Source organism: Bombus pascuorum, chromosome 1 (assembly GCF_905332965.1).
Source record: "Bombus pascuorum chromosome 1, iyBomPasc1.1, whole genome shotgun sequence".
Taxonomy (NCBI): Eukaryota; Metazoa; Arthropoda; class Insecta; order Hymenoptera; family Apidae; genus Bombus; species Bombus pascuorum.
The window spans coordinates 24,302,813-24,319,997 of record NC_083488.1 but is presented as its reverse complement, the minus strand read 5'-3'; the positions used below and the strand labels follow the sequence as shown (position 1 = coordinate 24,319,997).

General features: G+C 35.7%; 1 protein-coding gene across 1 annotated transcript; it reads left to right on the top strand.

Annotated features, from left to right (window-relative positions):
• The first annotated feature begins 22 nt into the window (after positions 1-22).
• On the top strand, positions 23-7,178 carry LOC132915219 (tetraspanin-9-like). The gene is made up of 6 exons (XM_060974964.1): positions 23-698; positions 887-1,105; positions 2,878-3,060; positions 3,732-3,944; positions 4,995-5,202; positions 5,273-7,178. Exons 1-6 carry the CDS (start codon positions 636-638, stop codon positions 5,329-5,331), a joined length of 945 nt encoding a protein of 314 aa, XP_060830947.1. The 5' UTR covers positions 23-635; the 3' UTR covers positions 5,332-7,178.
• Positions 7,179-17,185: the final 10,007 nt, after the last annotated feature.

The following is a 17,185-nucleotide window of genomic DNA, read 5'->3' as shown; positions in this document are numbered from 1 at the left end:
TATAATATCATAGTTAAATGTTAATTATCGTAGTTAATTATCACTAGCTTGCATTTTCGAATATCATTTTTCACGAATCGAACATACGAATAAAATTTTTACGAATGTGAACGGAAATAAACTAGTCGAGTGTTACTCATCCGTAACGATTACACCGATTAGCTGTAACTCCCCCTGTGTGAAGTTGGCCCGTATACCAGTTATATCTGTAACGATCACATAAGTACATGCATATGGACATTTCACCCCCTCCTGCATGTCTTTTTTTGTTTCGTGCCTTTCTATTTCCTTCCGGTTCCATCCGGTCGGTCGCGCATGAGGACGCGTAACGCAAGCGCACCTACAGATGCCAGTATTTGTACGGCACTGTGGAACCATCTATCACGCGGCGGCATTTCAGTCTTCAAGTTAATGCGAGCAAGTGCGCTTCGAAATTGATAAGGGAAAAAAAGAAAATATTGTCGGTGATAGGATCGTCAAAAAAGGAATTAAAATGAATTTTATCCTGCGCGTTAATGTTCTTATTTATCGCGACTATTAATGAAGTGTCATCGTGGGGGATTGACGTGACGAGTTGTCATTCTTTCGTTGCTGTTGCATACGCCTTCATATAGAAAAGGATTTAATGAATTAAAATGGAAAGGAAGAACTTTGGTGTGTCGCGAATTTTCGTGTGTTGCACAAATGTCATTTTCCTGGTGAGTTGTGGAAAAATAAATGAGTTCATTTTTTGGATTACTATTATAAGATGAATAAATTATTCAGTTTTTCCTGCTTTTCTTTGATTGCAAGAGTAAACGAATATTTTTTTCAAATTGAAAATTATTAAAGCTTTATTTTAAAGATGACGATTATTGCAATTTAAAGATGCTGCCTTCGTTTCCAGATATCAGGTTTCGCGTTGATGTCATTAGGAGCATTGTTATTAGCCGATGATGAACGTATTCTACTATCACGTTTATTGGGACCAGGGGATATACATCCCGATCAACCACTTTTTTATTACATGGCATTTGCAGTCGTTGGACTTGGATTTCTGATCACGCTCACGGGTCTGCTAGGATGCTGGGCAACTTGTCTCTATAATCGATGCGTTACAGTTTCAGTAAGAATCCATAAATTTCCCTTGTATACGTAACAGTAGACCAGATGGTTTCCAAGTGTCATTCATATTAAATACTTAAAGGATCGATTGCGGTTTTTATATTCTTTCTCAATGTACTTTAAAAAATCTAATACACCTAAATTGAATGTTAAAATTAGAATACTAAATAGAAAATAGATTTAAAAAATTAAAAATTCACATGCTATATAAAGTCTAAAAAGTATTAAGCATTATATGCAGAAGCATTATTTTCCATTCAAATATCAGCGACATATCTACGCAAAAACATATTACAATGATATTTCTCTGACATCCTGTATTAACTTTCATATCCGATTTCACATCCTCAAAATCGATATCCACAATAAAATTCCAAATTTACGAGGGATCTATGGCTATTTCTATAGTTATTGGTATTTTGTATTATGCCGCGTTACAGTCTGAACACGCTTCTGAAGTAGTCGCGCATTTTAATCGCGCAAAAGTCAAGGTCTTCACGCGCTTCTTCGTCGGGGAGCTCGCTCGACAGACCAAACTGAAACCAGATTTCCCGCTTTGCTGGACTATGGTCACGCGTCGCTGCCCGGAAACGGATCTACATAAATCCAGGCACGCGTGCTCACGTAAGGAGGGCGCATTCGCGTATCACATAAAAACAGCAATTATTTTGCAGTGTGTAGCTTATTAGACGAGCGGACGCGTGATAACACGTGAAAATACAATATGTTCGTAGGCTATTGAACGTTTGTGTCAGGATGTAAAATTCAGATAAGTGACGATGTGAAAGTTATGGATAGTCAATTAACTGCGAATACACGGAGATCCAACTTTTTATTAGTAACAGTCTGGTAACAAGATGCAGGTAGAAGGTGTGACCGTCTGAGTCAACGAACGAGACATGCTTCTCGTGTTTCACTTGTAAATGGTGTTGATGAGAGATACACATGCATTTTTATTTTTAACAGTATTTTCTTGTTACATATGATTTGCAAATTTATAATATGACGATGGGGTAGGACGGGGTGCGTGTGTGATTTGAAAAATTATTTAATTTAATTCAATTAAAAATAATAGTTATTTAATTTGAAATTATAAAATATGGTTTCATTTCCATTTTTATGTGATTACGAGATTGACACATTTGAATTTGAATTTACTTTCATACAGCTTTAATTCCAACGAACAGAATCAATTAGTAGACATATAGACATTATCAGTAGCATTTTTCTGACAAACGTTTCCTTTTCTCCTTAAAGGATTAAAGTAGGTGAAATGCATTAGAGTAATTTATCTAGCAACTGTACCGTTTCAAGCGATTAAGAGAGCATTGCTTGAAAATTGAAATAAATAAGTATAGTACTCTCAAAAAGTACAACGTAACAACTATACTAAATTACTTTCTCATATAACATATTACAGAAGTTAACTCGATCATTTAACAATTATAAATAATTATAACAGTTGATCATATAAATATGTATAATACATTATTATCATCAGTCAATTAACTTCATGTACCTAATGTATGAATACATATACATTTGCATCAAGTGGTAGCATGGAATAATAAGAATTACACTGTTTCATACACCGCGAAAATACAACTAAACGATTCCAACATTAAATATTCAATAACCAGTAAACCACCCAAGTACTATCTCTTAATTATATCACTCGTTACTTTACATTTTTACCTTTCATTCGTACTGTTTGCTTCTTGCTACTGCTTCTTAATTACTTCACTCATTACAGTTTACTCTGTATTTTTTCAGTATCTCATCACGATAATCCTGCTATTACTTGGCGAATGCACTGTGTGCGTTCTAGTGGTATTCTGGCCTCACGTTCTGGGCATCGATGTTCGACCAGCACGATTGATACGAGCTTTGCAACGTAGTTACGCCGTTCCTGGTCGAGAGCAATTCACGGCAGCTCTTGATCTTGCGCAAACAGCGGTACGTTCCTATATACAGTGATTCATTTTTATGTATATATCGTGCGTCTTACATAGAACATTCTGAAATTTTGATCCGAAGATGTACATAGTCAGATGTACATGTTACACGATTTTTATTGCAAACATATATTTAGTAATAAATTAGCTTGAATTTGCCATCGTAAGCATATAGTAAGCGTTAAACATGGACTCATTAATATTAGATAATCAAATAAATTTATATCATTTTACTCATTAGAGACACACCTAGAAACGGCGTGAATTTGCTTAGTTATCTGATATAAATTATTATTTAAATTCGATTAACTCAATTACAAATACTATTTTTTGAAAACGTAGTTGATCAATTTGACTTATGAGAGGTTCGTACAATCATGACAAACGAGTCTTATTACAGCGTTAGTGAAATTTCAAAATATTTCGTATGAGACACATAATACATTTGCAAGAGGTTCTTGCATGTGATGGAATATTTTCGCGAGCCCCTCAGATAAAGCGATTTGTAACGAGTTAACAAAGATAGCCCCGATGCACATGATCGACCATCGATCCAATCTCATGAGTGTTTACTTCGATTCTTCGAAACTGGTCATCGCTCGATTAATCGACTGGCAAAATGCAGTCACACAGTACACACCTTCCGATGTGAAACTGCACGGATCTTTTCAGTTTGCTTGCTGCGGCATAAACGGAAGTAGCAATTACGGTACCTCGTGGTGGCGACTACAGGAAGTCGGTCGACGAGAATTAGTGGTGCCTCTCAGCTGTTGCACCCTGAATAACGTAAACCAGACCGATTCTTTCCTCAACCCTGAACCTGCCAATCTTACTCTCTGCCAGGCTTTGAACCCTGCCGAACATCAATACGCCCGCCATACTACGGTACGTATCGTTAATCAGGATGTTGTTGATTATGCGAATGGAATCGGGAGTAAACTCGGCAAACAGTGCGATAAGCGACAGGTTTATTGATATGATAATGCAGAATTGTAATTGTTGGAAGTTGTGAGTCGATGGTTGGAAGGATATAAGAGTTGAGTGTTTAGTTAAGTAAAAATGTTTATGACAGGTGTTTATGGTAGGTGTGTTGTTAGAATCTATGTCATAAAAAAATATTTGTTTTATGTCCAGTCACGGCGCCTCAAATATTTATCTTCCTCTCTAGTAAAAAAATGAAATTTTTAATCTTTCTGGTTATAATATACCATTGTCATTTTCCCTATAAATTTTCGCGATAGCTTTGTCGCTTCGACGAATGGAAAATCGAGGCGAAATGAAAACAACCGTCGTTGTTCTTTGTGTCGTACACGCACACGTTTAATAATGACCCGCATGCAAATATCACAGTCTAAGGGAAATTCAGTCAGATACGGGTTGCGTAAAAGCGGCGTTGATGTATCGTGTAATCTGTATCGTATCTGGGTACAGACGCATCCGTCGGTAAAACTCGATGGAAAAAGCAAAGTTGACGCATTGTGCGAGAAAGTTTCCTTATCTCTCTTCCTCGCTGAGTATTAAATATCGCGGGACTGCGCAGAAACTGAATACAGATTGAAATGTCAACGCGCATTGACGCTACTGTTATACAAATGGCATTATATCCATATACAGACTATATTTATAAAAGACTATACATTTTAATTTACAAATGAACTCATTTTGGACGTCGAAATGTAAAGAAATATGTCACACATATAGTAATTATAAAATACTTCAAGATAGTTTAGAACAGAGGAAATTGTCTTAAAGAATTTTCAATATTCTTTCTATTTTAATATTTTATTTATTCTTTTTTGACCTACTCAATTATTTTGTGTCAAATTTTCGTGACAGGTTATTAACTCTTCTATTGCCAAAATTATTCTTTCCATATTTTACATTTTCAAAAGGAACAAAAACATATTTATAAGCAAGCATGTATTATTTTTATAGGGTTGTTTAGAGATGTTGGAGAAATGGACCCAAGACCAGGCATTAATACTGCTCACGATCGGACTCGCGGTGATTTTCGTGGAAGTAGGTGCACTTCTAAGCACATTCTTCGTCTGTTCAAAGGGCACTAGAAGAACCAAATCTCAAGCATCGACGTTTACATCCACGCAAACGCTTAGTCCGTTCAGCGAAAGTGACCACGACTTTGGTAAGAGATTCTTTCGTTTTTAATCTTCGTCTTTGTTTACGAAATAGAATTTATTGTTAATCGTTCACAGGATTGGGAATCGAGAATCGAATGCATGCAGTCGGAACGACGTTTGGCACTAAATCATGAAGGTGGCTAGAGGGCAGTGAGGGTAAATCATTAAGTGACATTAAGAATACAAAAATTGCGTCAAGTTTGTCTAGACTTAACGACGTGAGGAGATTTAGCAAAAGTATAATCGAAGAATGGAAAAACCCGCCCAAATTTGAAGATGGCGTGTTACGAAGCGATCAACTGTACGAGGAACGCGCGATAGATGTTGTGCCAGATTATTTCCATAAAACTTGCTCGAAAGAGATGAACGATCTCGAAAAAGATCGGCACGATAAAAGGGATGCGGGGAAATCACAATCACATAATAGTAGCGGGACTGTCAGGAGTATTCCAATAAAAAATTATCAGGCCTCGATAGCGCATAATATTGGGACACTTAGACGATCAGAGGCGCCTCAACTTCAATTTGAATCTTCGATGTCCGAGCCTGATAAAAATTTCAATGTAACAAAATACAGAACTCTGTCTTCTCCACAAAACGAAATTGAATCTCAAAGTCGACGATCAATCACAGCTTCGAAACGCCGGGAAACCTTGAATCCTGCCAGGAGATCCTGTCACTCTTGCGATTACCAGCGCGAAATTCAAAGCGGGCACCGTAAGATTAATTCGAAGTTAAAGACGTTAGACAGAAGGATAACCAAAAGCGAACATAACGTTTCCGTACAAAAAGACGATCAAGATTTCAGCGATTTTGGTGAGTGTTTTTACAAATCTTCCTCTCAAAAGTATAATACTACTCGTCGAAGATCGAAAGATATAAAGATAAAAGGACAATCTAACAAGGAAACCGTGGAAACCGAAGGTTCCAAGCATTTGAGGAATGAGAAATCACGGGTTAGAAGCAAATGGGGCACCATTAATCTAGAACGTGGACACGTTGGTCAAAAAATATCGGCATATGAGGAAAATGCTAAGCGCGGTAGTCGTAACAGGGAGACTTTCGATACGTATCAAGTATTTCCTGAAATAAAAAGGCATCGAGCTATTGGCGTGCCATTGGTAGGCATGCATAATGCATGTGGTTTGCCTGTAGTTGCTTCCTGGCACGATCATGAGATACTAGAACCTTTGAGAGTCAAAGGTAGAGTTTTAGGGACGTTGAGACCGATTTTCAAAGGATCACGTTCCTCGATCAATTTCCGCCATCGAACTCACCCTAAAAGAAAAACACCAACGAATCAGAGCATGTCTAGAAAGAATCGACCGTCAGATTTGAAAGAGTCCGATAAAAAGATCGATTATCCATCGATAAAATCGTTAGTTTCTTTGAGAGCAGACACGGGAGAAGTTCGGAAAAGGAGGAGACGTAGACCATCGTTTAAAACGAAGAAAAGTGGTACTACATTTTCGTCTAAAAGTACTATGAAAAGAAGGCGAAGATCGGATGGAAGAAAAGATAAAGAAAATACTCTGAGTGGTAGTCTTCGTAGGAATTCGTATGAAGCTGGCAGCAAAAGACAAACTTTGTACGCGAGGGATGATGGAGAGGACGCTGTACAAGTTCTCAAAAGTTTATGTTTAAATCCATTAGCTCGAACGAAACCTGAAACAGACATGATATGGTAAAATCAATGGAACAAATATTTTTGATTGAACAACCATGAAAAATCATAAATATCATTCAAGTTGATACAATAATAACGAAAACCGTGTAGTACAATCGTTTAATTAGGATTATCTTAATCTTTTATTTGCAATAAATGCTATATGTTACTGTATTGATTAAAAAATAATTGTAATTTGATTCGTACGAATAGGATATTAGTATATTCATTATATGCTTTGTAAATATGCCTCATTAATTGTATTGTATCCTTGGATGTTATAATAAAACAAAACCCTTGCTACCCTCGCTGGAAGTATTCGAGTATGTTAATGAGAGTCTTTAAAAACTATTCTTTTAAATATTTTAAATATGCATGTAAGATTATATTAATCAATATAATCTTATATTGGTATAGGCCAACATATATGTATAGGCCAAGGCCTATACATCGTTACACTGACCCGTACTAAACCTAAGGAACCGAATCTTTCCAGCTTAATCTCTATTCATATAAGTATTTTCGGTTCATGGATGGTCCTTAAAACAGTCCTTCTGTTTATTGCATGCTCTTACAAATTAAGGACTAACGTTCTTTGATTTCATATTTTATTACTTCATTTCTGATTATAATAACTCTAGTTTATTAATTTAATAAATCACAACAAAATTTTAATATTGCAAAAATGTAGCATTAATTGAAAAAGACTAAGATGATGATTGACGGTGTCCCACGGTGTCCAACGTTGTCCCACGGTGTCCAACGTTGTCCCACGTTGTCCCACGATATCCAACGGTATCCAACGATGTCCAACAATGCCCCACGGTGTCCCACGTTGCAGTCCAGTCTAGATCACTCAAAATCCTTTTCGCGGCTTTTGGTGACCCAAACTGGACTGGTGCGTAGTTCTTAGCTTGGTATCGTTTTCCAAAGATTAATCAACTGATTAATTTTTGGAAAACAATGCCAATTACCAGGTCTCACCGCGAGGAGGTGACTACGCACGAGACCCGCCCATGAGTTACTCAACATTACACAAAAATGTCGACATTCAAGCTGTTAACAAGAATATCGAGTTCTGATTCTACTTCATGGGCCTGCGTAAGGAGATAGATATTTCGTAGCCTACCTGCGAAACACCTGTCTTCCACGCAGTGAGTACATGAATCTTAACAGAATTGAAACAAGGCATACATCGCGCACAATCTCTCTCTCTCTCTCTCTCTCTCTCATACACGGTTTAGACAAATCTTTACAAACATAAAACAAAACATAGACAACACAACATATCCCACCCATATACAGTTAAGACGAATCTTTACAAACGTAAAACAAAACACAGACAACAAAATATAGACAACACAACATCTATCTCCTACACAACGAGTACATCGATCAGTACAAACATTGACCCGCCAGGGATGCACCCCCCCCCCTAGAAGCGACATGACCAAAGAACGCGGCACTAGGGGGTGTGGTCCTCCTGTAGCAATTCGCAAGAAACCCCGGGGCACCTCTATCAAACGTCGGGATGATCTCCGTGGAGGTTTTAGCCGGTGCGAATCCAGCACTACCCGGCACCCTCTCACCGGAGGGCGCGGGGCGCCTATGAAGGTTTCCTCCACGAAGAAAAAAAAAAATGAAGAAAGTACAAATATTGACCAATAATACACAACCCTACTGGCAGCATTTGGTATCAAAGACAGAATTGTCTAATTTGGAACCAGAGAAGGAAAATGAAACTACTGATACTCTATATGCAATTTAGAGTCTTGCAAAAGAGACAAACGATTTGTTGTAATAAACTTTTGAAGATATCGAAAGCTATAAACTCTGACGTGACCGCAATATGCTTCTCTTAAAAATGGGAGGAATGACAAGAAGAAGTCCGAACAATAAAAGAAAAATCATTCGGCCTCTAGCGTACATATTTAATATGCTATGAAATGTTCGATTATATAACTGAAGTGTATTTTCTGTAAATTGATGAATCTGAAACAAACTCATTTACAGCATTAGATATAAAAGAAACAGGCATCTCTAAAACGAGAACATTTTATACATGAATACATGAAATATAAACTATACAATAATGGTCAATTATAGATCAAATTACTATTGATTAAAATTTAGCAAAAATAGAGAATTGTTTGTATTCTTTTAATCGAAATTAGGGTTACGTTGAAAATAAGAATTTTAAGTAATTGAATTTAAACTGAATTAAAAATTGAAAAGTTCATTTGAAATAACTAAGATGAGAGAAAACCCGATTATTATAAAATCACTTGCTTTGTCTTTTAACTTTTAATACTACTTATTATTTCCTACAACAACATAGTGACTTGTAACATAGTGAACCGAAAGATATGCACATCAATCATTTTGTGCAGAATTTTTGTTACAAACGAACGATGATCGCGAATGAACTTTTGTTTCATGCAAATGAAATTCGAATATTTATAAAATTCTATATTACTGTTAAAAGATTGAAAATAGCGTGGTTGAAAAAAGTCTGGAAGTTATGGTTCTAAGAACGAACAATCACTAGCATTAATTCTAATAGCAATGAATTAAATTTTAAAAAATATTTCAAGCCTTCATAGCAACATTAAAATATTTCATTATAATACTTTGTTACGCATGAAATCGCTCACAATTCCATATATACATTATATATTCGTAATAAAGTTCTGTATTTTAGCAGTTATGGTAACGTTAACACTGATACAGAAATAAGTCTTTTAGCAGTATTTTCAGTAATAAACGTACTAATAAGGGGCGCTGAAAAAAAAAAAACAAAGCAGTAGCCAGAAGGGCTACAAAGATTCGATCGTTTTCCACTCTATATAAACCCGATCAACACGCCGAGAGTGGAACAGAATATTCTTGTTTCGCAACGCTAATTTACTACTCATATTTATGAAGCAGAAAATTCTCAAAATCAAACGCGAAGAGTGCTTTGTTATATCTCCAATATAAATTAATCTATCATTAAAATAAACAAAAAGAAAAGTCTGAAAATTCCCGAAACTTGAGACGCAACGCTAATAAATTTAAATCTACGCACTCGTATTTAAACAATACGCAACGCTAATAGCGAGAGATCGAGGTGCAACCATTTAGGAGGTTGCTGATGAACGATCACACTTGCACAGCTCTTGCAGCTGTATCGTGTGATCCAGGAACAGTGTCCGACAAATACAGTCGGAGGGTTTGGGTATTTTGTAAACGCAACTCTACTTAACAAAACGCGTTCATTCGTTGTCGCAACGCTAAAGGGAAAAATAAGTAGAACTCGCGATGGAACAATATCGCAACGCTAACTCTTATAGTGAATTTAATAAAAATTACTATTTACTATATGAAGAAGCTATTTTAAATATTCTGGTATTGCTACTTGCAATACTATAAAATAAAGTGAACACTTGTATAATCTAATTTTAAAAAATAGAAAATAGGAAAAATTCTAAAAATTGCAAAAGGCAATCGCGATATCGTAATTCGCAACTCTAAAGCAAACGCGATTATCATTTTATCGCAACTCTAATTCAAACCGTAATCATTTTTTCGCCACACTAATGCAAAGCCGCGATGTTATTTCGCAACTCTAATACAACCCGCAATTAATTTATCGCAACACTAATAAGAAAAATCGCGAGTGGAGGGCTGACATATCGCAGTGCAACCATTTAGGAGGTTGCCGATGAACGATCACACTTGCACAGCTCTTGCAGCTGTATCGTGTGATCCAGGAACAGTGTCCGACAAATGCAGTCGGAGGGTTTGGGCATTTTATAAACGCAACTCTACTTAAGAAAACGCGATCATTCGTTATCGCAACGCTAACAGGAAAAATTAGTAGAACTCGCGATGGAACAATATCGCAACGCTAACTCTTATAGTGAATTTAATAAAAATTACTATTTACTATATGAAAAAGCTACTTCAAATATTCTGATACTAAAACTTGCAATACTATGAAATTAATTGAAAACTAACATTTTTATAATCTAATTTTAGATAATAGAAAACAGAATAAATTCTAAAAATTCATAATATAAATTGCAAAAGACAATCGCGATATCATAATTCGCAACTCTAAAGCAAACGCGATTATCATTTTATCGCAACTCTAATTCAAACCGTAACCATTCTCTCGCGACACTAATAAAAAGCCGCGATGTTATTTCGCTACTCTAATTCAACCCGTAATTATTTTGTCGCGACACTAATACGAAAAGCGCGAGTGGAGGGCCGATATATCGCAGTGCAACCATTTAGGAGGTTGCCGACGAACGATCACACTTGTACAGCTCTTGTAGCTGTATCGTGTGATCCAGGAACAGTGTCCGACAAATGCAGTCGGAGGGTTTGGGCATTTTATAAACGCAACTCTACTTAAGAAAACGCGATCATTCGTTGTCGCAACGCTAAAAGGAAAAATTAATAGAACTCGCGATGGAATAATATCGCAACGCTAATTCTTAGTGAATTTAATAAAAATTACTATTTATTATATAAAAAATATTCTGGCATTACTACTTGCAATAATATAAAATTAACTGAGAACTAATATTTTTATAATATAATTTTAAACATTAGAAAATAGGATAAATTCTGATACGTATAGTTCTATAAGAAATTCTAAAAATTCATAATAAAATTTGCAAAGGACAATCGCGATATCGAAATTCGCAACTCTAAAGCAAACGCGATTATCATTTTATCGCAACTCTAATTCAAACCGTAATCATTTTCACGCCACACTAATAAAAAGCCGCGAGGTTATTTCGCTACTCTAATACAACCCGTAATTAATTTGTCGCAACACTAATAAGAAAAATCGCGATTTGCCCAATGGGACGATGGACCGATATATACATCGGCCAAAAAAGCAAGGACTACTACTACTACTAAAAATACTAAAAGCGAGCATAGTGACAAAGTAGTAACAATAATGACTTCCCATGCTCTGGATGACCCAGAGGATGGGCAGCCATTAGTAGTTGCCCTCTTGAGTGACAGTTTGTCGGGCCTCTTCGGCATATAGCCTCTTCTTTCTTCGAGCGCAATGCCCGCTGAAACTTAAATCTAAGCTCGAGACTTCTAAATCGCAAACAAAAAAAAACTTATAAAGGTGAAATAAAAATATAAACCGCGGAAGCTGATTGAAGTGCGCATGGACTGACCAACGATCACAGCGGTGATCGTTGCCCACTCGCACGTGCGTGCTCGAGCAATAAACGTTCGTTTCGAACCTACTCGCGACCGCGACCGCGAAATTCGAAAAAACGATAGGCAAAACCAGAGACGAGAGCATGCTCTACTCGTGCCGGTATCACCGTCGATTTTTCAAATAAATTTCCTGAAACAGGTTGGTCACGCGAAAACGCGCCTACCCGACCAGAGACTGTGCCAACCTGCCCGGCCCTACCTACTTATAATTAACAGACACACCAGAAAGTATACTACCTATCCTACCTAGCGCTATATTTAAAAAATGGCAAAACAGGCACACCAACACACTCACTCCACGGTTCTCACACATAACACCCGGGCGCAAAGGTCCTACACTAGAGAGGACGTCCCGGGACGCCTCCGACACCCGAGCTTAACACATCATGCACACTCTAAGGTACGTACCATTTCCTGAAATCGACTGACGAAGGCTAGTGATCATTGCGTACAACGTGATAAAACACGTCTAAAGAAATTATATTCTTTAAATAAATATAAGTAAACTTGGAATTATAATTACAATTGATAGCAATATTATGAGTATATATAGACTTAATCGTGTGGATGATATTATCACAAATTGTGATTGTATCGAGATGTAAATTGAATCGATATATGTCTCGGCATTTTTAATATTTGAAGTTGTAATGAATGAGAAAAAGCGACGCAATTCCACGACCTAACAACACACACACACAGTGTGGAAAATACGTCGTGCACGATACACTAACGCATCGTCAGTCGCTGAGAAATTATTACATTACTTAATTCTAGATCATCGTGCCCAATGTCTTTCTCCCATTCAAGTAGCACCTGGGCACGTGAATGGGGTCCTGACAATGGGCACGGAAAGGGTTAAATCTGAAAATCCTGATCTAAAAAGATGATTAGTTTGTGTAATTTTTATTTAACGGACTAACGTTCTTTGATTTTATATTTTACTATTTCATTTTTTATTAACTCTACTTTGTTAATTTAATAGTAACTAAGTAACTCTACTTTATTAATTTAATAAATCAGAACAAAATTTTAATATTGAGAAAAGGTAGCATTAATTAAAAAAGACTGTGACTCAATCAAATAGAACAATGACTCTAAACATATTACTAAGAAAGAAATAATCTCAGGCGATCTCCTTATCAAAGCACATACTCGAAAATGCAGAACCAGTGTTCAAAATTATTGCTTTGATTCAAAAATCTGCCTGTCGCGAAGTGTCTTCTTGCACGCAAAATTTCACACATTCTTGTACGGAAAAAAATGAATTTTATTTAATATTGAGTTGCCTGAAGAACGTGACTTATTGTCACGATCAATTCATTGCTTAAGATCGGGTATATTTATGTCGTACATGTATATTCGTGTAGTATTTGCCATTTGCAAATATTCATACGGAATATTAACATGCATATTTATAAATAACACGAATACATTCTCAAGTGTATATGTTTAACCTAATTCTTAAAAAACTAATTATTATAATCGCGATGTGCAAGAAGACCTATCCTAAATTAATAAATTTGAAAAAGGAATGTTACTACTCACGGGTATAAAGAATACCCGCGGTCACTATGCTCGCAAAAAATTCTACGTAATACAACCAGTCACCCGTGCCGATTCGGACCTTTCGTCCTACGACATGATTGAGTGACCGGAGGAACAGAAACGCATGCGACTCACCGTTCGAAGCGGAGAAACAGAGGACGAATATCATCAGGAACTGTGTAGGGTCCAGTGGTGGAAATGGAGGTTGCAAAGAATCTGTTACAGAACAAAACACGATGAGTGATTGCTGATTATTTAAAAGGTTGGAGATAATGAAAAATGAAAGTTTATTAACTTCAGTGACTTTAGTAATAATGGGGATTGAAATTCTAATAAATTTTGATAAGTATAAAAACTAAAACTCTAATATGAAAGTTTAAAATATATAGAATAGACATAATTGAAGTACAATATATAGAACTACTTACGTTCTTGAGCTCCTGGAGAGGCTTTATCCTCTTGAGGGAGGCACTGACTCTAATACCGAAAACGAATATTCAGAAAAATAAATATATAAAAAAAGAAAAATAAAAGACTACGTTACCGCGACCGCTTAAATTATGATCGGCGAACAAGAACTCTAATAGCGCGTACAAATTTGATTGATAAAATTTCATTACTTTCGCGTGTGATTATTCGATCGAATTTGATCAAAACTATCGTGATTTTAAAATATTGAAAAGGAACTATTGCGTAGCAAACACTGACTCTACAACCGCATTGCGCGCGGTCACAAATATTCCCTGAAAATAAAGCTGTTTAGTAGCGGGGGCTGCGGGGGTGGAAAAGAAGCGAAACGTTGTTTCGACAATTTTTTCTTTTCCCTATCGAACGTTTATTTAGGAAATACTGCTATTTCTTTATATTTAAAAATTATTATTAAGAAATTGGAACAAATATGAAAAATATTAGTTGAAAGTTGTGAGATATTTCTCGATAGCGAACAAATGCTTACAAATATCGTGAATGAAATGCAAATGTTTGTAAGAATTATACTGTTCGCTATTAGAATACATGCTGTGAATTTTCGTTATTAGAATACGAAATATACATTCCATTAATACACTATAGTCGCGTGTTATAAATATTGGAAAATATTTGCAGGAATTCAAAAGTTGGTCACTAAATATACTTAAAGCATATTGCACAAACACGCGCGAAACCTTGCTTCGAGGTATTTGTATCTAACTGTTACTAAGTTGCAAGTTTATGACGTTAACTACTGTAAATTTACATGATATAGCAAAGAAATTGAATTCGATAAGTGAATTGTTTTGAAATAACTCAATTTGAAACAATAGATAATTCGTTAATAATAATAGAAACAAGATGATTCGTTAAAAATTCGTTTGAAATAGGAGAATGATTTCATATATCGGTAATAGTAAAATAATTTATTTAATCGTCTTTACTGTCATCTTAGTATTTCAAATAATTAAGAAATGATCTATTATGAAATATGTACCAAATATATTTTAAAATAAATATAAATTGTATATGGAACGTTACCCATGTTCGAATAAAAAGACTACAGAATTGTTCATACAAAGCTGTCTTAGTTAAAATAAATTCATTGGATTGATCATTAAATTGATCATTAAAATTCATTGGATTGATCATTAAATGTTATTGCGTTTATATCTTGATATTCCTGTTACTTTTATATTATTACTGCTATCGATAAATAACTTGCACAAAAAATAATGAGAAATTAAAACAAATGTATAAAATAATTAAATGAAATCGCAGTCAAACTTAAATTTTGTTATAAAAGCTTACGAAAGAAGCTAATATTAGAAGCTAATAACAGTATAATTTAGTAAATAAACGATTGAAGAAAAATTAAAACAAGAAGTTTTAGAAAACCACTTAATTTCATTATTTTAATGTCCAATGAATCGTTAAATAAATGTTTATTAAATAAATGATATTAATATCAAGATATAAACGATAGTAAAAAATATAGCAATGAATAATACGAAAAATATACTAATGATAGTAATGAAGAACCGACGCCACCAATAGATTGGAATACGTTACAAATCCGACGCAATACGATCTGAGTTACTCGTACGACAGGAGACGACTGAATGACTCCTTGTACCTTAGTTTCTGTGAGCAACTTTCAAAACAACGGAGAAAGGGAGGGGGAACGCACGAGCTGACACAAGAAGGTACACAGTTAACACTCACACGCAGTTACAGATTAACGATCTACACAAAAAAACATATACAACTACAAAAACAATCATCTTCTACGCAACGCTTACACAAATCTTTCCAAATTTCAAACAAAACTTCCATACACGCAATACCTACATCCTACATAATAATTACATCGATCTTTATAAAAATCGTACAATAATTCGTAGCCCTACTGGCAGCATTTGGTATCAAAGACACATTTATCCAACTTGGAACGGGAAAAAGAAAATGAAGCTACTGACACTGCATATACCATTTCGTATCTTGTAAAAGGGACATACGAGTCGATGTACTAAACTGTTTAATATTCTACTTTTGCGACACTAAACTTTTGAAAATATTGGAAAGTTATAAACTCTGACGTGTTTTCAATAAGTTTTCCTTAAAAATGGGAACGAGATCGCGATCTCTTGAAAGAACTAAAACGCACGCATCCGGCATACGTGCAGGCGAGTACGTCACGCAATAGTTTGAAAGAACTGAGAGATCGGGAATCGATAAATTGCGGGTACAATGTTTCAAGTGTGGTAAGCGAGGGGATCAAGAGAGACGAGATCTATATTTTTCGTTCCAAGATGGATAAGTATCTTTGTACGGAATGAGCCTACAATGCACATAACATAGGTGTCTATCTTACGATTAATTAAGGCTAAAACGCACGCATCCCACGTTGTCCCATGGTGTCCCACGATGTCCCACGATGTCCCACGTTGTCCCACGATGTCCCCCGGTGCCCCCGCGGGGGGGTACTAGTCCAGTCTAGATCACCCAAACTATTTTGGATGATCAAGACCAGACTATATTCAAGTAGTTTTTAGCTTGATATCGTTTTTCAAATAATAATACTAATATTTAAGATAGTAGTTGGTGTATTATTATTTGGAAAACGATACCAATTACCGGGACCCACCACGAGGAGGTAACTACGCTCGGGTCCCATTTACATAAACAGTTTTTAAGCATTGGAAGCAGAGATGTCAAATTATTTTATAACAATGAAGTAGCGTGTATTGAAATTTATTAAGTAGAATGGTTGTAGTACGTGGATTTGCACAATCATACTTGAATATTGAACTTATCATCGAAGAAACGAAACCATGCAAGATACCAATTGTAGTGCGTATGGATGAATGGTGAGTTGTCGCTGCTTTCTATTAAATTGCACTTGTTTCCTTCATTCCACGAATACGGTGCTGTTTCCTTGATTTTGAGCAGACATGGAAAATTACATCCCATCCATAGAAACTCAATAGGTACACTCTGCGTTACCATTGTTTTTATATGAAATAGTGAAATGAGAAATTAAATACTATATTTAAAATTAAAAAATAATG